Consider the following 21902-nt stretch of genomic DNA (forward strand, 5'->3'; position numbering starts at 1 on the left):
CCTGTTCTAATCATTATTCTCTACGATTGTAGATGCTACAGTTTTGTTTTATCACTTCTAGATTTCAATTTTTAGTTGGTCGAGTTGGATTTGAATATTTAGTTAATTGCTGAATTTTCTTGAGGCGAAAATTTTATTCTTATATTTTTTTCTTTGTGGATCTTAGTCTGTAGCGAGTTGATTGAAGTTATACGTAGATAATAACACGTTCAGAATTTCATCGTTCGATGATGATTATAGTCTGATGAATCTGAGGCAGTTTCGATACAGTTGATTCTTATGGTCGTTCAAGAATAATCGGTCTAATAGCAAGAACGATTTAAAGAGACTATTCCAATTATTTTCTACGATCATAGTTGCTGCAGTTTAGTGGAAATTTGATTTTTCTCTTTTTGGATTTTAATCTTTAATTACTCGAGTTGAATTGTAGATAACATGAATTTTATATTCAGATAAAGAAACGGACTCTAAGCAATTTGATTTACATACATACTAAATATTCTATTCTTTGGATTTGTTGGAAAATCGAAGTTCCACCTAACTTAAGTAGAAAATATCTGTTCTCTTTTCGAGAGTTGAATAAAAGACCAAAGTAAAGATTGAGAAGAATAATTTTATTTATTTTGATTTATTTTTTGATCTGAAGAGAGAAAAAGTAAGCTTTGACTTTGGTGTTGCAAATTTTCAAAATAGTGATCTTTTCTCTAACTACTCTTACTTATATATGAGATAATTTCAATGTACCTAATTTATTCTATTATAGACTAGAACAATCAGAATCTAGAAGATTTATAGCTAAAAGGCCTCAGATTCTTAAAGTAAATTACAATTTAAAGTATCATTAGTAAAATTAAACTTGAAAGTGAAATCAATTAACATTGCTAATATTCTTGTTTACAGCCAAAGATCATACCCCCATCGGAAGCCAGTTTGGAGCTGATCCTCAAATACATCGATCGACTTCAAAAGGCGGATTCACCTCTGGACAAGTTGGAGCACCTTCTCGGGGCCATTTCGGCGATCTTCAATTCTGTAAGTCGTGTTACAGTCTCGTCTTAAGTTTGTCATTTTCTTTTTAAATTCCTTTAATTTAAATACGATCCCTTGCAATAAAATTCCCTTCAATGATTCTGAAGTTAATTTTTTGAACCACACTACATATGAAGAATATGAGAGAAGCTTTGAAAATTTCAACAAATATTGATTTATGCAAATTCATGTCTTAAAAAACATAATCTAAAGTAAACGTTACAATACTGTGCAATTTTTGCAACGAAATCAAATTTCTCACAGGTACATGAAAATCTATAGTCTAATTGCAACGTTAGTTAGGCCCTTGGTTTTGTAAAACTGGGGGTATTTGTTTCCCCTTTTCAAGCAAATCTAGATGCAAATTAGCATTGTCTCTGTGTAATCTTCATACGAAGTGATTCAGAGTTTAAACGTTTGTTATAATATTTCTTATCCAGAGTAACTTTTTTCCAGGTGAAACACGCAAATTCCGGTAAATTCATAACGCTAGGCGCCGACGACCTTCTTCCTCTTCTAGTTTGGGTGTTGGTTCGTGGCAAGGTTGTGGGCGCTGAGGTGGAGGCTGAGTACATGTGGGGCCTGCTTCATCCCTCTCTTCTCACTGGCGAAGGGGGATATTATCTGACAACCTTGTCTAGCGCTGTTCACGTTTTGAAGATGTTCAAGTCCAGCCAGGGAACGATGTCCACTTTAAATGTAAGTGACTTCGCTGATGCTGGTCTCTGAAGCATCATACAATACAATTTCAATCATTTTTTAAATTATATCAACGTACATATTATATTAACAATTAATATCATTTTCAAGTACAAAATGTTAGTGTTCTTTAGATTTAAAAAATATATTAATGTATTATAAGTAATCGTTTGTCAATTTAATATTAATAGACGATTATGTTACTAGTATCAAATTAATGTAGAATATGTTTAGAAGATATTATTCGAATGTTTCAGGTTTGTGGAACACCAGACTGTTCATCCGTACTACGAATCTTAGTGCCAGATGAACTGCACGGATCCCTGAACACCAGAACGTTGCCTGTACGACCAAATATGAACACCAGAGAGATTTGTCGCATCCTCGCGCATAAGATCAGGTGCACTAACCCCCAGGACTATGGACTGTTCAAACTGGTGCAAGGGGAAGGTAAAAATTCATTTCATCAAAATTATGCAAACATGAGAAATTTTATTCCTTAATAATTTTAGATAGCAATAGATTAGATTCTTATTAATCTCTTATTAATTTTGAAAATATCAGAATTTATACAAATTTTTCTAAACGAATTTGTCTACAATTTGTTTAATGAAAAGTACAAGTTAATAACAAAGGATACACAAAGAATAAGTTATTAAGAACTATATACTTAAGAAATTAGCTGAGTAGCTGAAAAATGATTAAAAAGCAACTACACAATTACAGCATTGAACGATTAAAAAAAAAAATAGAATTAATTAAACTACCATTTACTAACCTGTGCTATCACGATGGTACAGGTCGAAGAGATATCATGTGTATAATTTAATTAATCTCTACTATAGAAACCTTACTCGGTGACCACGAATGTCCACAAGAGCTCTCTCACTGCCTTTTCGCTTACAAGAGGATTGACGCGAAGATCGCCTGGCCGAAGACCAGTTCTTAATCTTAGGACGAACGACGAAACTAACGAGTTTGAAGCACCTGTTCTTTGCTCTTGTTAGTTTCATTGCTAGCACCGTGTTTCCCTTCCAATCGCCACACTTCTTCGCACTTTTAGACTCATAATGGATTTCGCAATAAACTACTGAATTTTTTTCTAATCTCGAGCACAAAAACCTCCTCGGTAATTGTAACTCTTAGGATATATATTTCAACACTGCCAGACGTAGACAGCTTTCGATCGACGTAAACAGAACACAAGAAAAGGAAAAAAAAAAAAAGATTCCCTTGAAAGCGACCAAAGTTTAATTTAAGAGAAACGATTATTGAATCTTGCATTTTTTATTTGCAAATCGTGTTAACACTATGAGGATCGGTGTAGCGTCATGTAATTTTTAGCGTTTAGTAATCGGTGACGTGACTGTGGCGTCATGTAAGTTTCAGCATTTAATGATCGACGATTATATATAACGTCAAGTGATTTTTAACGGTTGTAAATTATTTTAACGAAATGCGCCGCCTCTTTGTGAAAGTCATTCCTGACTGGCAGCCGGTCGTTGTAGTGTTAATCTAGATCTATATTCTCCTTTATATCGAACGTTTAAAATTACTACGATCGTCAATAATTTGATTGGTCGCTTTTTAACACGTTGACTGCCGCGCAAAATTCATGCGTTTTTCCTATGGGGTATTTAATTTTTCTAAAATAATGTATTACGATAACAATACAATAGAAGAGCAGTTTTCATTTTGTAGCATGTATCATTACGTTGTCTGTAATATTTCTTCCAGTGGTATTCATCAGTAATCGTGGCAGTCGATGTATTAACAGGCAGGTGCTAGAGCATCGAATCGGATGGGATGATCGATTTATCGGCACTGAACAAATTTCCGCCGAACGACCGCTTCTTATTCGCGAACGCGCGAATGAAACGAGATGAAGAAGGATCGTGTATTACTCAGTATTCTGATATTTTGCGAAACACTTCGATAATAAAGCTACCGATTAAGTCTCGTCGACGAACGTAGGTTTCGAATTGGAGAAAATTAAAAAATTCTTCACGAAAAGGAATGCAAGGTTCTGGACCTTTTGTAAACGCGTCCTTCAATCTCGAAACCTACGTTCAGACGAAAAAACAATATACATTTTTTATGGGATGAAGTCACTGAAATGGAGCAACCAAATATCTCTGTAATGTTTCCTTAGGTAGATGAAATTATTCGATTCCCCTTTTAAAAAATATTTTTAACGTATTTTAAATTTCAAGTACTTTTAAACGATTGACGATGCTATTCTGACACTGGAATTCTACATATTTCACGTATAAATCATTACAATTAAAATAAGTATGTCCATACAATCAATATCAATCTAAACAGAAACCAATATTACTTTCAATCTTTTAAACCTGAAATTCATCGTATTGACAGGCTTGATTGTTCTAGTATTAATATTTAAAATTAATCGTTCGTTTGTGTGTCTTTCATTGCATTCTATGTTTTAACAACATTGTGAAAAAAATCAATTTTCATCTCGAATGAATTACTTATGCGCATGCGAAGGAAGTTAGAGATATTTTGGATGATCTTTGTCAGGGGTGATTCAAGCCTAAAGTATAACCGAGTAAAAATCATCAGCGAGGGAAATATCCCTTTCGATTACAAATTTAACATTAGACTTAGGAGCACGAAAGACTAGTTTAGACTCTATTTTAAGTACTTTCTCGGCGAGACGTTGGCGGATTATAACAAGCAATCTGTACTTTTAGGCGAACGTCGTATATTTATTGGGAAGTTGTACACAATATTTTACTATCATTCGTCGGATGTTTCCTTTTTTTTTGTGTGTGTGTCGCGTGTGTGTACAAGCGCGCGTGTCGCTTCTTCCTTTCTCCGAATCTGCCAGGCTGATTTGCTCACCTAAATATTATTATAAAAGGCTGTGGAACTAATTAATCTCACTCTCTATCTATCTCTCTCACACTCTCACTCTCTCTCTCCAGAAATGAACAATCGAATAACGAAAGCAAGAGTTCTTCGTCACACGTTGCGGTGTGTGTGTGTGTGTTTTTGGAGGTTTGCACGGAGGTTGAGATATAAGGGTTGGGAGGGTAAGTCGTGGAGCGAATATTTTACTACTATGAAACTCTCGTACAAATCAGCCTTGCAATTGTTATTATTGTCTCTTAACGAGGAAACGGGCAAAAAAAAAAGGGGGGGAAAGAAAAGATGGAAAAAAGAAAAGGATGAGAAGTAACACGGTGTATGTGTAGCCCCTCGACGAGTACGTGTAACAATAATAATTACTTAGCGATTTATAAATGTATAAATTTCTCCTTTATATGTCGTATCTAATTTATTACGAAGCGAATTTTTAATACCTGTAATGTCGTAATTAATAATATCCCGCCCCCTCCCCTCTTCGCATTAAACGTGCTTTCGACCCCTTCTCTCCCTCCCCACCACACAACCCCTCTCATCGAATCTAATTGATTACGATTAACTTGTAACGTTAATGCTTCTAATATGCTAGTCAAGCCGATACAAATCAGAAGTTTGTAAAAGGGTACCGTTTTCTCTCTCTCCATCTCTATGTTCTACCTGTCTGTCTGTCTGTCTGTCTATTACCCTTTTATAAATGTAACTTTTCACGTGATAGTTTCTACTTGTTGAAAAGAAGAAAAGAGAGAGAAAAAAAAAAAAAGAAAGAACAGATAAGGTAATATCATTGATTATCGATTATTCTCATTCTTTATTACGATTATTGATTATCATTACTTATTGTAACGTGTAACACTATGCTCAATAAAAACTTTTCTATAATTCGAAACAGTGGATGGAACAAATGGCTGATGCAGTCTCACGAATAATTATGTAATAAAATCTCGTACGCAGCGAAAATTATGCTCACTATTGTCTTGTTTCTCATTTCATTCGTTTTTTGTTTTTGCAGTGTTCTGCGAGTGTAACGATCGCGTGATTAAAGAAATAGATTTGTACCAGGAGAAGAAGATGATTACGAAGTTAACAATAGCACCGACGATGCAAATGTGTGTTACATTTGCATCGAAATCTTTCATTTGGTATTTATAAGAGCGCGCATTTGTGCCGTCTGGCAATCAAGATGATGGACGAAACATTATCGGTGAACAGACTATCGGTATTTATAGCTCCGTTTGTGATGTTATAAATAACCGACCAATCTTATCAGCTTGTGATATTATTGTATGAAGTAGCGTAATCTGAGCTACAAATGATTAGATTAGTGAATTTCTACTAAAATCAAAAATTAAGCATAACTATCTACATATTAGTATACCTGTTCCTATTTGTATGCTCTAATAGTAAATTATGCAAAAGAAACTTGTAAGAATAAAAAGAACAAGAAACTCCATAAAGAATAGTTCTATTTATACTTACAAGTTCTCTTTATTTTAATATTAGAGTACAAAGGCACACAGTGCAAATAGAAATAATTACTCTAAGTAAGGATGAAGAATTTCGTATTAATTTTATAAAAATTTCTTCTTTTCCTAGATTTGCAGTAATTACGATTAATAAACGGAATGAACGAAGAATTTCATGTTAAAATTCTATTCATAAAAGTTATTTCCATAATAAGATTATTAATAAATCCTCCTTGTGAAATGTATCCTTCATTTTTTAATTGTTTGTCAATCAAAGTTACACGACTTAATGAGAAAAACAGAAAAAGGATTTTTATATTTTTTAATATGAAATTCTTTATCTATTATTACTTTTGATAAATAAGAAATTGATAAAGTTGAACAAGCTCGACACTATGAAAAAATGCAATGTTTGAAAACTACATGAGGGAGAAACGAAGAGTAGAAGATACAGAACCAAGAGAAAAAAAAAAGAAAAAAATAAACGAGGGTCTGTTACCAACGAAATTTTAATAAAATTCCAAAACACGAATACAATAATAATAATGTTATTCAAATGCTTAATCTTTTGGAATTCATTATACGATAAGGAACACTCGGATGCTTTCCACGCGAAGGAGACATACGAACAAGGATTACAAGTGGAAATATTTATTATAAATCAAAACTTACATATTATTTAAATAACAGTACTTGCACCTGAGAGCTGCAATACCTTAAACAATTTACAAAATAAAGCGACTACTTTCGACGATAAGTGGGGGACGAAAAAACTTTATTCCTAATATTATCACAACTATAGCTCGACTATGAAGTAGATCATCGATTAACGTTGATCTACAACCCATTTGAAATTCACTCAAAAAATAAATTTCCTTAAGAAACTACGATAATCCCTTTTGTTCCAAAAGAATAAAATTATTAAAAAGTATTTAACGAGGATTAAAAATCGTGAATAAAAGCGATTAAAAATTTACACGTGTCTTTTGCCGCTCACTATATACAAGATTTTTGCCGAATAAGATCTAAAAATAAATTACCAGAATTAAAAAAGTTTTAGCTTAAAATTAATGCTTAACAATTAAACATTCAGATTACAGATTTCGTACAAATAAGTGCGTAAAGTTTAAGCAAAGAATAAGAATTAAGACAAATGTATAAATACACATAGTAGTGCAAGTTTACATAGAGAAATCTTAATTCGATTGCACGCGGATTGCACTTAAAAATACCAGTTAAAATCCAGCTGCTGAACTGTGAAAAAAGAATTATTCTTCGAGTACGCTACGCCGTGCAGTGTTAAGGGCAATCGTGAAGAACGAAGAAATAAATAAAAATCCAAAGCTGAGTAAAAACGACTAACCCTAGGCCTTCAAGCTCTCAGGCGCATTATATGGTAGCGTATGTTCAATAAATGCATGTTCGTTTCCGAGGCAATGAGAGCACACATGAAAACTTAAATGAAAAAAATGACGTACTACGAGAATGAATAATTAATGACAGAGAGGGAACGAACGATCATTTGAAGAAACGATTAATAATCATCGTCGATGAACGCAGGATTGAACACCAAGGTCGTATTCCGTAGCCTCGAGTAAAAAAAAAAAGAAAAAAGAAAAGAATGATTGGAAAATTGCACGAAATCATAAAACCATATCGTCGCTACGACTGTAAATGATTCCTGTACACCAAGATATCCAAGGTGTAATCGTAAATCTTTTGAACTAGGCCAGTCCAATAGAACTCACGTTAATAAAGCTTCTGCGAAAACTTCTTCTATTTCGAAAAATTTTTTTTTAATTTTCTCTTAGTTATTCAACGCTCGCATATATGCGAATAGAGTCTTGTAAACAAGCAAGACTTCAAAGCAAGTGCTTGTAACAAGCAAGCGGCCACCGCGCGAAAGTTGCTCTTTTTTTTCTTCAATTTAATACGTTATTTTGATGCAATAAGTATTATAATAATACAATAATAATTAATCAATAACTTTCTGCGAGATTATTTCGTTCGTTGTCACCATGCAGTGATGAAAATACGTCGCGTGATAGATTACATTCGCTACTTTATCTGCCGTAACATTTTCTATGTATGTATAACTGATTAAAGTTGCTTTCCATCGGCAACTATAATAATTACTTTGCGTTGTATTTGCAATTACAATATGCATTGATTGTTAAACACTCGCGATAATGATTTCCATGCTTGTTCGTGTAATTCTGTTCACCGAGTGGCTATAGAATAGACTACAATTACTATAGCGACTGAATGTAACAGAGTGGTACAACGATCAGCCATTGTAGCAACTGGTTTCGCAATTAAAAGAGTTTACAAGTGACACATGTGTTGCATAAAATTGATGCTGAATGCGATATTTCGTTCGAAAACGAAAACGTGAGGTCTTTAAACAAAGCTCAAGTACGTGTACCGTAAGGACTCGACTAATTCAAACGATTATCATTCTATCGTCGTCGTAACTGCTCAACGATTAAAGGATTTCTCAGGCTCAGATTTTTTTTTTTTCAATTCACAGCCGGTCATATGATTTTTGGCTTTAAATGGCAATAACGATGTTCAAAGCGCGTTAATTTTATAAATTTTGCTACAAGAAGAAATCCTCGTTCCATGCGTTCTTGTAAAATTGAAAAGAAACAAGAAGAACGATAACAAATTTCCCACACTCGCTCCGCTTCGAAATAATTTAAACAATCACGAGCTTATAATACAACGTATAATATCCATCATGTCTGCATTAACGTCGTCGTTCAAACAACGAATCAAACTTTATAATGAATAAATTAAATATCTGTGAGTACGTATGACATAATGTATGACGTATAAGTACTTCAGCGTACAATTATTTATAAATATAAGACAGAGAAATCAAACGTCGCCGGGCAGATTGGACCTCTCCACTACCATTTATACATTATCATTTGCACAATTGAACTCTGAGACACGAAAGGTAAAGGGAAACGCGCGGTTCTCTCCCTTTTTATCTTGTTACAATCGTTAATATGACGATGAATATATTTATTCTAACGTGCACGTGGTGTATGTGTGTGTGTTCTCGTGTTTGTATATCCGTGGGTGGTGTGTTTGTAAGAATACATTCAATAATGCTAAGCGACATACAAATGTTCCCCCTATGTTTAAATGTGACTGCCTTTTTTTTTTTTTTTTCTTCTTCAGTCTATCCGAGCGCGTCTCGATCCAAAGAAGCAACACAGCTCGTGGAATGATTACACGTAGTCTTCGGTATGATATAGTGATCCGTGAAAGGGATATGTATACGCGTGTACGGCCTGATTAGATGCATATAGATGCAAGTATGGACGTATAATGAGAAGAAAACTCGTTCGTCGTTTCTTTTTTTTTTTTCCTGTACAATGCGAGGAAAGAATCGGGTAACGTCGGCGATTTTTCTTACTTTCCGTTAGGTCAACGTAGCTTCACTGCGATGAATCTCTTCTGCCATTCGAGAAGATCAAAAATATGTAGAACGTAAGAGAAACAAAACAAAAAAAAAGTATGATTAGCTTGAATTCGGATTTTTGATTCAGATACACGTACGAAGCGGGATAGACCAATTCGCCTTGCGAACATTCTGTTCATTTCTCCTTTTCTTTTTTCCGTTTTCTTTTCTATTCCAAAAACAGGTCAGTCGCTAGAATGCACGAAGCCGTAATTCCCGTGTATCGAGCACGAGCAGCAACATGGAGTACTTCTGTTTTTTACGGTGCGTCTGATTGATTGAGAAAAGCAGCTGGAATGTGCTGTTACACGTTAAACGATTCAGATAGAACGGACGTCAGTCAATGTTTCGATTAAACAATGCAGAGCCCGTTTTTTTCTTTCTTTTTTTTTTTTTATCATCCTGGCGTTATCGTTTCGCGTATAGCTCTCTTACAGGGTATCCCTTTATTGCGCACGAACGTAATACTTCCGGTCCTGAAACAGAAGAGTACGACGGTTTTCTAAAGATATCAGTTTGAAGGAAAAAAAAAAATATCCCAAGGATCTCGTGCCTTCAAAATGCAACTTTATTCTCATTCGACGTCTATGAAGTCTAGATCAATGGAATGTCAAAAGACTCGGGGAAACTTTCGAATGATCGCTATTGATTGAAAATTAAAAACTAACTTGAAAAAATAAACAAACGTTCTAATCAAAGACACAAGATCTGCATGAAATTCTGAGAAAATTGTTACAGAAGCTGAAAAAAAATATGACATTAATCGTATGTACCATGGTAAGCCAAAAATTCGACATATCAAGTGTCAACATGACATTTACAATAATAATCAATTACTGCTCGTACAAGGGGGGAGAGGAGAGGAAGGGATGGTTCCGAGAGTATATACACAAGCCAAATGATACATTTTCCCATGCTAGCTAAAGGTTTTATATAAGGAGAGCAGTAATTAATCGCCAGGACACGGAATGATGACTTCTCGATCATGATCCCGTCACAATTAAAAAAAACATAAACTCGTCTGCACTGCGGCATTACGTATGAGAAAAAAAAAACAGGGGGAAAAAGTGGTGAGAACAATGATGATACAGCTAATGATACAAAAAAAAAAATTAATAACGACAAAAACTTGTCTGTGCATCAATACAAAACGTCAGGAATGGAAAGTAAAATAAAACAAAAAATAAATTGATTAAAAATGGTTCTACAAAATCTACGAATACGCACCTGCTACAGAGACCCGGTCTAGTTTCGTCCCGGTATTTTGATGTCCAGACCGGTAAATCGTACTCCAGAAGTGACATCCTTTTATCTAAGTCCCGGCCCGCAGAGTACTCAAATCAAAGCGAAACAAAACGACAACGCAGATATCGAAAAACGACTGATAACAATGGTGGTTAAAAAAAAAAACACAAATGACGTGCGAGGACATATTAATAATGCAAACCATGTACGCATTCTTGATTTCATACAAGGGTGGTGTCCCCTACATATGGGATTGACTATGTAACAAATAAAAGGGAAACACACAAAGAGAGAGAGAGAGAGAGAAAGAGAGTGTGACACAGAATGTGATAAGGATTATAACTCCATGGTACACGAGAAACCCATACACATAATCGAGTGACAACCAGGAACAACCATGTTCAGTTAAAAAATAATTTATTCATTCACTCGTTGAAGTCTCAAGGCACTACTTATATTAAATAATCCAGCTTTCGTAATAGCTAATCGACGAAGTTCAGAAAATATTGTACCACATACAATCGAATGATAACAGGACATTTTTATTCGTTTATCCTTCTTTCACATCTGAATAGAAAGATTCGACGTTTAGAACGCAGTTAGAGATTAATAAAGAGAGATAAAAAAAATGGGATACAAGGTGTCCCGAACAAGAAAGTCTTTTTCTTAAACGCATGCTCTTGAGATCTATTTTTTTTAAATATAATATAATAGTCATAATAATTTAACATAATAATCATTTGCTACACAAATGAGAATAGTTTTAAAATAAAAACATACATATATATGTAAATAAATACATACAACACGAATTGCATCCTTAACAAGTACGTAATACTTTTCGAAGAGAAATGTTAAAAACATTGAAGAAACTTCGAGACACCTCACATCGTGTTAAAAATATAGGATCAAATGTGATCCTACGCCAGATGAAATGTTTCTTTTCTTTATAAAGAATGAGGAAAATACGTAAGATTAAACTCATGTTAATTATAGTAGAATAAAGAAGCGAATGTAAATTGATGTAAAGCGATGACTCGAGTCATCCCGGGGATCTGAAGAGAATTGTCTTCTCTGATGTTAAAAATTTAAAAACTATACGAGAGTATCGCAAGGACAACCTGTTACAGAAAACAATTCTTCGCATCGTTGAACTGCAAATTGTTAGATAGATTATTAAACTTCTCTGCACATTGATCATCATGAAATCATCACCTTTGCAAATCTATACTGAGCTATATAGTTAAGCAAAAGCCGCTGCTAGTATTGACTACTTTGTAATTCGTGTGCGTGTTTCACAATGGTCTGGCTTACAAGAAAAAATATAGCTCGAGCATAAAAAATTGTTTTATCGTTCTAAACACGTGAAACGATCAACGCGTGTAATTTCATTATGAATAATATTGTCTCTGGAAGCTTATTGATTTATCCTAATTGCTTTCTATATGATTGTGTATAATAAAAGCGTAAAAAGTTTCAAACGGTTAATAATAATAATAATAATAATTACAGACAAATAATGCAATGTGGTAAAAAATAAAATGCTTCGTAGAAAGCACCTATCGGTTTTTTCTTTCTTTTAAAAAAATATCCTCGATATTTCACTTGAAAACCAAAATTCGACGAAAACAAGACGTAGAGAAATTAATGAAAGGGCATCGTTATCACAGCTTACAAGTGGAAGTGATTTATAAAAGACTGTATGGTTTTTCTACGTGATACTTCAGATAAGAAAAGAGAAGCAAATGGAAATAGTAACGAACAATTATGGAAATACTCGTATAGTAAAAGAATGTGCAGTTATGATGTGCTGTCGTCATTGTCAATTAGGAGATATCTGGCTGCGAGAAAAGCAGTATATCAAAATGCCCAAAAAATTGTCAAAGGCCCGTACCTATGTCCAAAAAATGTATAAATTCCTATAAATGCTTGCATTTGAGAGGAATTGTTCAAGACAGTTTGCAAAAGATCGCGAATTCCTCAGCGTGTTACACTATCGTGAAATTTAAAAACGGATACCTAAATATAACTTCTCCCAAACAGACGCATCTTTTAAATTCATCTTCGTTCTAGAAATATAGACTTTTCGATGCGACATACACCGAAAATCACCGTGCAACCGGGCATAAATCGAACGAGGCAATACTACAAACGAAGAATATCCTACGTGGAAGAATGAATCCCGAAAGCTTGGAAGATCTTGTTTTTAAAACCGGGTTTGTTAGGACTAGCGTCGTTGTGGCCGGACTGTCCTTCATGTAGCGCCCTTTGTACCAGCGGCAGCGAGCCCTGTGATTGTGTGTCGTGTCGCCAATTCATCAGAACGGGCCGGATAACGAAAAAAGAACAAAAAGAAAGAAGAAAAGGATAGTAGACGACTAATGTGCTACAGCATGCAGTGCAACTAAAATATTTCTTTCTTGTATCCGACACAACTTACCTCGTCATGTTGTTCGTGTTCGCTGTTTGCCAAGCTGGATCGCGAGCCGCGTCTCGTCGATCCTTTTTCTTCCCCTAAAATTTGCGCGACTTTCCCTTGCTTCACGAACTCCAATGTCTGCTTCAAATTAAACGAAACAACTTAAGTAACAAATGCCTACAGTTTTTTCTTAATAATTTCTAAATAATTGCAACGTTTTTTTAATGGTACAATCATCGGTTCTAAGTCATTTTCATGCAATATATTAAAGAGCAATATATCCATCTAATTTAGTGTCCACATCGTGCAAATTTTGTTTATACTTTTTCATATTTTTTTTTCAACCCCTTTCACTGTACTACTTATAGTCTACTAATACAGTAAAAATAAAACTATTTACGTTTAGTTGTAATACGTTTCATGTCCAAGTAATTACTCAACTTACCTCTTTTCGTGATCTGAGAGCGCAATCTTCTAAAGTTTCCGCTGCCTCGTATTTTCCTTGTCTTCGATACAGTGCACCAAGATTCTTTAGAGTAGTCGTGACTGTAGGTGAATCCACTTTAGCAGCTTTGTGCCAACCTCCGTATTCTCCGTATGGAGCATTCTCTTTATTTCTATGTTTATTCTCTTCCCTTTCTTCAGCAACCTGATACAAAACCGTTTTCCATAATGTTACAGGCACTTACGTCTCAAATACCATTCTTAACCCCCCCGTCTACCGTGCCGGAGTCATTTTTGACCTGTGTTGAGAGCTACTCGAATACAATAACGCACACAGTGACAGGAGCTGCTTGTGTTAGTAGCTGAAACTTGATCGCACTAACACACGAACGCCAAGTGGCTAACACGTCCGCCAAAGTGTCGAAGCGACGAAGACAAAGAAATCAATTTCGTAACGCTCTGAGGAGGAAAGACGTGTGCAGCAAATCGAAGCAATTATTATTTTTGTTCTTTTTATTACTTTTTTCCGGTATTTCTATTTATTGTTTCCATTTGTTGGCGCAATGTCCTCATTGCCAACGAGCAATATTTCTTTGTCTTCTTTCGCTCAATATGCACAAGACGTTCCTGACAGCGAACTATCATCAGACAACGAAAGTATATCAAATAGTGACGCTGAACCCGAAATGCAAGATATTATAACATTATTATTGTCTATTCATGTGATTATTATTTGTTCCTATATGCTCCTACATGTTCCTATATGAGTCGGTTGTCTGTCACTGTGTTGTTACAATATCGGTGAGGACCTCGGTCTCGAGCGACCGTCACTCTGTGTTAGTACAGTATCGGTGAATCGCTCGGGCGATCTAAATATGATTAGTGGAATATCCGTGTGAGTCAGAAATGACCCCGGCACGGGACCAAGCTTCAGGCTTCTAAGAATTAAAAACACGGATAGTATTCTCACCTGCCAGATTGGCTTGTTGTCGCCGGCTATAGCACCAAACTCTTTCTCGTGTGCTCTGGTCAATACTTGTTTGTACAAAACTTCCGCATCCTTGTACTTTCCTTGTTTCAAGTAACACGATGCCAGATTGTTTTTCGTTTTCGCAACATTAGGATCGTCCGGTCCAAGTTTGCCTTCGTAGATCTCTAGTGCTCGCAAGTAATAGCGTTCCACCTCTTCGTATTTACCCTGATTCTGGCAAAGCAACGCGAGGTTATTCAACTGCTTCGCGACGTCAGGGTGATCACGTCCGAGAACCTTCTCTCGGATATCAAGAGCGCGTTTACACAACGGCTCAGCTTCTTTGTATTTGCCCCGCTTTCCATATAAAACAGCCAAATTGTTCAACGTAGCAGCGACTGCAGGGTGATTTTCACCCAGTGTTTTTTCACGAATAGCTAAGGCGTCGTTCAATAAATTTGCTGCTTCTTTATATTTATTTTGGTCTCTATATACTAAAGCAAGGATGTTCAACATCGTGGCGACATCGGGATGGTCGTGACCAGAAGTTTTTTCCAAATCTTCCAACGCTTGCTTACACAAAGGGACAGCCACCTCATAACGACCTTGGCTTGCGTACTGTATAACCAAATTATGCAGCGTACGCAAGCGCGCAGGTATCTCATATCCAGCGTTTACTTGTTGTGCAAATTGCGAAGGCGGTGTTGGTAAAATGGCTGCAATAGAAAATGGCGAACATTGCAAAAAGTGATTCTTATCAGTAGCTTAAGCCTGTGCGAATGCAAAATCTTACTAAAGCGATAAGGCAACATCGGACGGAGCTACCTTGATCTCTTATAGCTGAAGTATCTTCGAATCTAATAGAGAAAATTAGAAGACAGTTTCAGTAAAATTCCTAGTGTTATTCACACAGACTTAAGAAGAAGAGATGCTTGGCAAAGAGAGACAGAGAAAGTGAACGTACACTTACTGTTTCGGTCGTCCGCATCATCGTCAGGGAATAGATCGACCACAGGATCATCCGGTGGCCGATCTTTAGCATTCTCGTCATCAGCAGAAGGATCAGGATCGTATTGCTTTATACTCTCCATAAAATCTAAATGTTTCTTCTGTTCTTCCAACTGGACTAGCTGGTAAAATGAGGCACACATGTTTCAGTTTCATAAAGGAATTTTCTGTATATAATTTATATAATATAAGCTCGAGTGATAATGTCCTAATCAACGGACATCTTTATATAAATTTGCAATCTTCTGACAATATAATTTTTCTATAATTTCTTATCGTAAATTATCAAGTCATTTGTCACGTGCAGGCATTTTTACATTTAATTACTTACTGCTTGCTGACTGGCTTGTAATTTTTGCTGCGTTCCAGCCAATTCATCTCTCAACCAGGCGTTCTCTTGGCACAACCTTCTCACTTGCGTCCTAAGTTTTTGTTTCTCAGCCTCTACCATTTGTAGGTGGTTCGCAAGAGCCATCATGACCTGTGCCTCACCCAGGCCCAACTCTATCATCTCAATATTCTTTGACAACAAGCTGGCTTTATCTCTTGCGACTGGTGCGTCCTGGGTCTGTAGGGCTTGCAGAAGTCCCCCGTGCTCAACGCGGAGGGCTTCCAGACCCTGGGCCACAATTCTGGCACCAGCCATAATTTCTTCCTGCGTCATGGCCGTCATTCTACCAATATTTTCTATTTTTTTGCTAAAAATTGAAAAAACAGAATTAACAACAAAAATTTTCAAATATTATTTTAATTCGCGTTGAAGTATTTGTTTTTAATTAATACTAGAACCAATTTTTTTTATTTTTCACGGAAATTCTATACATGATACATTTTGGACTATTTTCAGTGATCTTTTCTAGTAAAATATTGTTTTCGTATAATGTATTTAAGAAAAATTGTTTGTTGGTTTCTAAACGTATTTTCTGTTCTACAGTGTTAAGAAGAAGCTGTATAATAGGATGTAAAGTCATTTTCACAATTAACATATTAACATTAGTTATTGACAAAATACATCAGTTATTGTAAAATACATCGAAAATGATCTGCGCAGCGATAATTGAATTTTGCGTAACTTTTTGGTTCCCGTGGCCAAGGCAGAAAGCAACGAGAAAAAGGTAAAGCAGAGGTAAGCGGTATTTGGAACGACTTGCTTTACGCGCCAATAATTAACCGCAATCAAAAATAGGCATCGCGAGGTATTTCAGTCGAGGCAAGACTGAAACGTATCCGGCATTGGTATGTACGAAGAACATTTCCGAACCTAAGCCTCCGACAGAGTGGTTTTATTTTCAAAGAAATACACGGCCTCGGTGGCCCGATCGTTGAACACAAGGATTTCAAACGTGTTTCGAGACACTCGAACGCGCAATTCTCGTAAAATTAATTCGAATAAAAACTTACCCCATGTCAGGGCCACGTTAAATCCACAGAAATCAATGGTTTAGTGTATACGCGCAGGCGCAATTGCCGAGGCACTTCTTCTATGCGACACCAATGTATCAAGTAAAAGTGAATTTCCAAGAAGAAGAGGAAACAACCAGAACCCTTTGCCCGTCACGCAGACAGTTGCTATTAACTGGAGGAATATTCGTACAAGATGAACGACCAACGACACGACTAGGGACGAAAATCAATTGCGGGCGAGCGATGTTTTCGATGGAAAACTTACCCCATGTCACGGACGCGTTAAAACCCAAGCGAAATCGATGGCTCTGTAGTTCTGCGCAAACGCGACCACCATGGCGTGCTCTTTTATGCGTCAGAATGTATATAGATATGCAGAAGAAGATGGTGAAATTTCGAGAGAAAAGAGGCAAATCGTGACGCCGCGCTCAATCGATAAAAACGAGCCGGAAGTAGAGACTTGGTGAAAGAACAGAGGAAATTATTGACGTAATCGAGGCCAGGTCAGGATTTCAGATTTCCAAACCCGTAAACCTTGACCTCGTGCAATCGTCCTTCCGAACAAGCCTTGACCTCATCCATTCCAAATGAAACGTCGCAACAAATGCAGCTAGAGTAAGACTATTTCGCTCTCGTGACATTGACGGCTACTTCCGGTCAATTGATTTCTCCAAGGACTTACAACGTGGATGGGTAACATTTTTAGTCAGCCAGCATGATAATCTTCGTGAATCGAACTTTCCAATATAAGCGCGATTAGGAAGCGTGGTGAGAAAAGCACGAACGTCTCGGCTCGATGCATTGATTTTTTTATGGAACCTGCATTAGAGGATATTAACAGGGAAAGTGAATGTTGCAGTTAATATATAATGGAACGAGTATGAATCATTCAAAAGTCAAATCAGCTTAGTTTCCTGAGAACTTCTTAACTTTCCTAAATTTTTTTAATGTCGAAGAAAAATTAACCTTTAATACTTTCGATATCAGTTTGGCTCATACGATAAATTTTTCATACAACTTTTTGCTTCATCGACATATTGCGACATCTGAACGCGCCTCAGTTTACAAAGGGAATTATTTTCAGTGGCCTGCGCATGCAATCGCAGAGATTTCCTTGTTGGCGTATATCCAATCGTATTGCTGGAAAAATTGAACAAAAAAAGAAAAAAGAATTGTACGTGGAGTTTCTAATGAAAGTGTGCGGCAATTAGAGCTTGGTATATTTATGTTGAAATGCAGCGATGTAGGAATATTTGACGGGGGATAGTGTTCGTGGGAAAGAAAAAAAATGGAAAAATTATAGATAACGATCAAAATGGATTGTATAAGGATTCGTAAGTAGGGGAGGAACTACTCACATTCTATAAGCGTTCAGCGTTTTTGACATATCTGTTCTACCCATCGGTAATGTTGGACTCTGTTGGACCTACCTAATCCGTATACAAAAAAAATTTAACTTTCTACTATATCGATCTGTCTGCCGTTTCTTTGCGGACAGTCGCGACCGTATTGTCACTCTCAGTCAATCGAATCTGTTGTAAAAAAGTCATTTATCCCGTTTTTTCAACCGTATAAAAATAGAATATGTACAATATACATATATATCTATATACACTATAGTGTGTTCCGCAATGTGATTTCTAAAGGGGGGCACCCTCGCGGAATCGCGTTTAATTCTTTACTGAGGGCTAACGTTTGGCTTCGCACCCTCTTGCACGAAAGACCGACAGAACCAGGGGAGGGGGGAGGATGGACGAAAGGGGATGGAAAGCTTGCGCATGCGTGCAGAATTCAGGAGTGTTCCTACAACTGCACGATGTGCATGCATGGGCACCGGCATGTCCACGCCAGGTATGCACAATAAAATGAATGATGCGTTTCTACGTTAAGAACAGTTTCGTGCTTAGCGTCACTACGGCCACATACGCAAATAAACGTCAGTCGGTCAGTAGGAATAACCGGAGGGTGCGTAAGGGTGCGATGAATGAAACGTCTATGAGAGGGTGCTACGCATGTATGACACTTAACACTTCACGGAGACACCTATCTGCGTCCACCTTTTATAATTTCTCCCGCTCGAATCACTTTATAAAGTAAAATGGACAGTACAGTGTAAGACTATTATGCCATGTTGTCACTAATTTTATAATAATAGTTAAATATACTTTTAGAGAAGTAAAGTGTTTCTTAAAATACATTGACATTTAACATCAAACGTTCTTTTTATTTATTTTTAAAAGTAAAAAATTTCCGTCCAATTGATAATCTTCAACTTCTGCACGATGAAAAAAAGCAATTCCCACGACCATCGCTCAAAACAATTATAGAATTTTAGAATATCAATTATTGGATTTAAATTGCTTTTTTCTCCTCGCGACTAGTATTAAAATGCACAGGCATGAAAAGCGTGTCGTAGTAACAATTGATAGATACGTATTATGTAAACGAATATCTATACAGAGAAACGGTGATAATTATTTTTGAAGCAATGAATTTCGTTTAAAGTTTGCGGAACATTTTGAGACTTTCAGAGTGCAAGAAACATGCATACATTTTTCGCAATCTTTCTTTCTCTTCAAGGGGAATAGAGAACGACGATGTAGCCGATGAGTCACGGCATGACGACAGAACATTACAAGTACTATATCATGTGCGCACCCGTTCGTAGAAGTGCATCTACTCAACACATGAAACTGCTTTCACGAATTTAATGCGACGAACCTGCTGATGAGAGCATGGTGTCGTGATTAACCGTATTAGAATGTTTTAAAAACTTTCTCGATTTATCATCAAGTGAATGATTTTTTAAATATTCACTCACTTGTACAAATTTTATTTGTCCTTTCCTATTATAAAAACGATTGATATGTTGAAAAAAATGTGAAATAAATTAGTAAAGACAAGTAAGTAAATTAACAAATAAAATATAGCAGTATAAAAAAGAATGCCTAGAAAAATAATATTGTCACAATTGATTTAAGAATATTACGCTAAAAGCTGTATATGTAACACAAATCGATAAAAGGATTGGAAAGAGCACGTGCGTAAGCTTTTGATGTAAAAGAAGGTGAACAATATATTACATTAGGTTTAAAGTAGTTATTTTACATCACGCAGCACTATGCCTATTCCAAAAACAAAAATACAAAAACTAATTTCTCTTAAATAAAAATTTAGAATTGATTAAAAAAACAATTGAGTAACGAGATTATATTTTACATTTACTAATGCACGTAGTTAAAAATTTATAACTTGAAAAAAAAAATTTTGCATCGTATTTTTAAAAGCATAATAAAAAGAGGTCAGTACGAGTGTGAGCATAATGAAATTTTCAACTACAAATGGTAATCACAAAGTGAAACACTTGAGGATCTATATTTGTAAAGGATAACGGTTGAATCACTGATTGTGATTCATGTCACATAACAATTGCATATTTGCCTCAAGTTTCGCGCATGTATAATGAACCGCAGTGATTTATGGAACATTAATTAAGAAATCCATTATGCGAGTCTTTGAAATATCCGCGCAAATAATTGAACCACTCCTTCGAACCATTCCAGAGTTTTCTAGTATTTTAGAGGTTAGAAATTCGACCAAATACTCGTACAATTTTCTTTATCATTAAATATCTACCAAATGTACACAGGATAAATGAGAAAATCACGAATATTTATAAGCAAGAAGATTGAGCTTAAAAATAAATTGACATTCTTTATAAACCGATCTCCAGTTATCTGATATTTCATAATATATGTGGTCAATCTTCGCTTATCTATATGCATTTATGTAACGGTACATATAGAATGCATAACAGAATAATGACATCGCTAACTGATCTCTTATTATTACAGCGGAAGTTTGATTCCTTTCGACGAATTAATGAAAACCCAATGAAACGCGTTCCTTTCTAAATGTATCAGAATAGGGATAATTATCATCACAATCATCGTCATGGTCACTGGTTTTCTGTCATGGTTCCGTAGAATCTTACAGACACAGAGTTAAAATCATTTGCTTTGCGGTCTGTGATCGCTTGTCGAAGGTGTAGCGATTTAAAATCAAACAGTCCAATTATACTCCATTTGTACGGCCACGAATGTAAATTTGATATTTGAAAATTTGATGACAATCGAAAACTTACCCTTGTGAACGGTCCACGCAGGAATTCTTTTCTATTCAGTGTATCATCCCCCTTCCTTAATAAGGGGCACAGTGCCTCGATATGTATGTCGAAGATAAACCTTGAAAAGAATTTTTTTACATTGGAAAAGTAAGTTCAGGGGTTCAGTTTGTTACAATATTTTACAGTCGGTGCAATGACAATGTACAACGATTCGATGGCAACGATAACGTTGGAAAAAACGAATTCCACTCACCAATTTTGGTCACGAATTCACGGTGAAACGACGTTCGCGATACGATGGAATGTTTGTCGAATACTCTATTTAGAAATTGTTTCCACCGGCAAGGAGGAATACGAGAAGAGAGGCACTAAATTTTATTTCCGCACGTTTGGTGACAGACTAAAATGGCGTGAGTCAAGTACGAGTTAACAAGAGTATAGTAAACACATATTTCACAGTTCGAATGTCGAATAAACGAGCGCTAAGCGTAGTTTTCACTCTTGCTGTGAACTACCGTAAAATCCGAACGAATAAGAAATACGTAGCTTAAAGCGAATAAATTGATGACAAATTGATACCAGAACGTACGTCGGCAGTCAGTCGATTGTAAAAATGCGACTAGGGACTAGGAACTAGGGATATTTCGATCTAAGTAAATACGAGAATAATTGTTATCGATAAGTATATATTCGATACTTTCAGTTACGATTTTCGGTATCGATAAATCGAATGA

The 21902-nt window shown here is 35.9% G+C and overlaps 2 protein-coding genes across 11 annotated transcripts in view; one reads left to right on the forward strand and one right to left on the reverse strand.

The window, feature by feature from the left end:
• The window catches only part of LOC122527935 (protein sprint), a 28291-nt gene extending 23259 nt beyond the window's left edge, over positions 1 to 5032 (forward strand). The window contains exons 12-15 of the mRNA XM_043652535.1: positions 901 to 1032; positions 1486 to 1728; positions 1986 to 2178; positions 2574 to 5032. Of these exons, the coding sequence (XP_043508470.1) occupies positions 901 to 1032; positions 1486 to 1728; positions 1986 to 2178; positions 2574 to 2677 (672 nt within the window). The 3' untranslated portion in view covers positions 2678 to 5032. The remainder of the gene's footprint in view (positions 1 to 900; positions 1033 to 1485; positions 1729 to 1985; positions 2179 to 2573) is intronic.
• LOC122527936 (kinesin light chain) lies at positions 396 to 21769 on the reverse strand. Of its 10 annotated transcripts, none has more exons than XM_043652541.1 (9): positions 21422 to 21769; positions 21187 to 21286; positions 15970 to 16336; positions 15595 to 15760; positions 14631 to 15346; positions 13662 to 13865; positions 13238 to 13357; positions 12965 to 13086; positions 4522 to 10028 (listed from the first exon to the last, which is right to left on the reverse strand). In XM_043652541.1, the coding sequence occupies exons 3-9, from the start codon at positions 16309 to 16311 to the stop codon at positions 9950 to 9952; spliced, it is 1749 nt and encodes a 582-aa protein (XP_043508476.1). In that variant the 5' UTR covers positions 16312 to 16336; positions 21187 to 21286; positions 21422 to 21769; the 3' UTR covers positions 4522 to 9949. The 10 variants fall into 10 exon arrangements, 8 of the variants coding, with proteins under 8 accessions (XP_043508474.1, XP_043508476.1, XP_043508475.1 ...); XM_043652540.1 differs by lacking the exons at positions 21187 to 21286; positions 21422 to 21769 and adding exons at positions 17040 to 17214; positions 17308 to 17658; XM_043652539.1 differs by lacking the exons at positions 4522 to 10028; positions 21187 to 21286; positions 21422 to 21769 and adding exons at positions 396 to 1754; positions 18401 to 18718.
• Positions 21770 to 21902: the final 133 nt, after the last annotated feature.

Source organism: Frieseomelitta varia, unplaced genomic scaffold, assembly GCF_011392965.1.
Source record: "Frieseomelitta varia isolate USP_RPSP 00005682 unplaced genomic scaffold, Fvar_1.2 scaffold_24, whole genome shotgun sequence".
Classification (NCBI taxonomy): domain Eukaryota; kingdom Metazoa; phylum Arthropoda; class Insecta; order Hymenoptera; family Apidae; genus Frieseomelitta; species Frieseomelitta varia.

Coding starts and splice junctions, on each gene's coding strand:
- LOC122527936 (XM_043652536.1), bottom strand. CDS start 18,444: ATGGGTAGAACAGATATGTCAAAAACGCTGAACGCTTATAGAAT. Junction 15,761..15,969: donor TACAAGCCAGTCAGCAAGCA/GTAAGTAATTAA, acceptor TCATTTTACCAG/CTAGTCCAGTTGGAAGAACA. Junction 15,347..15,594: donor GGACGACCGAAACAGTAAGT/GTACGTTCACTT, acceptor TTTCTATTGCAG/CCATTTTACCAACACCGCCT.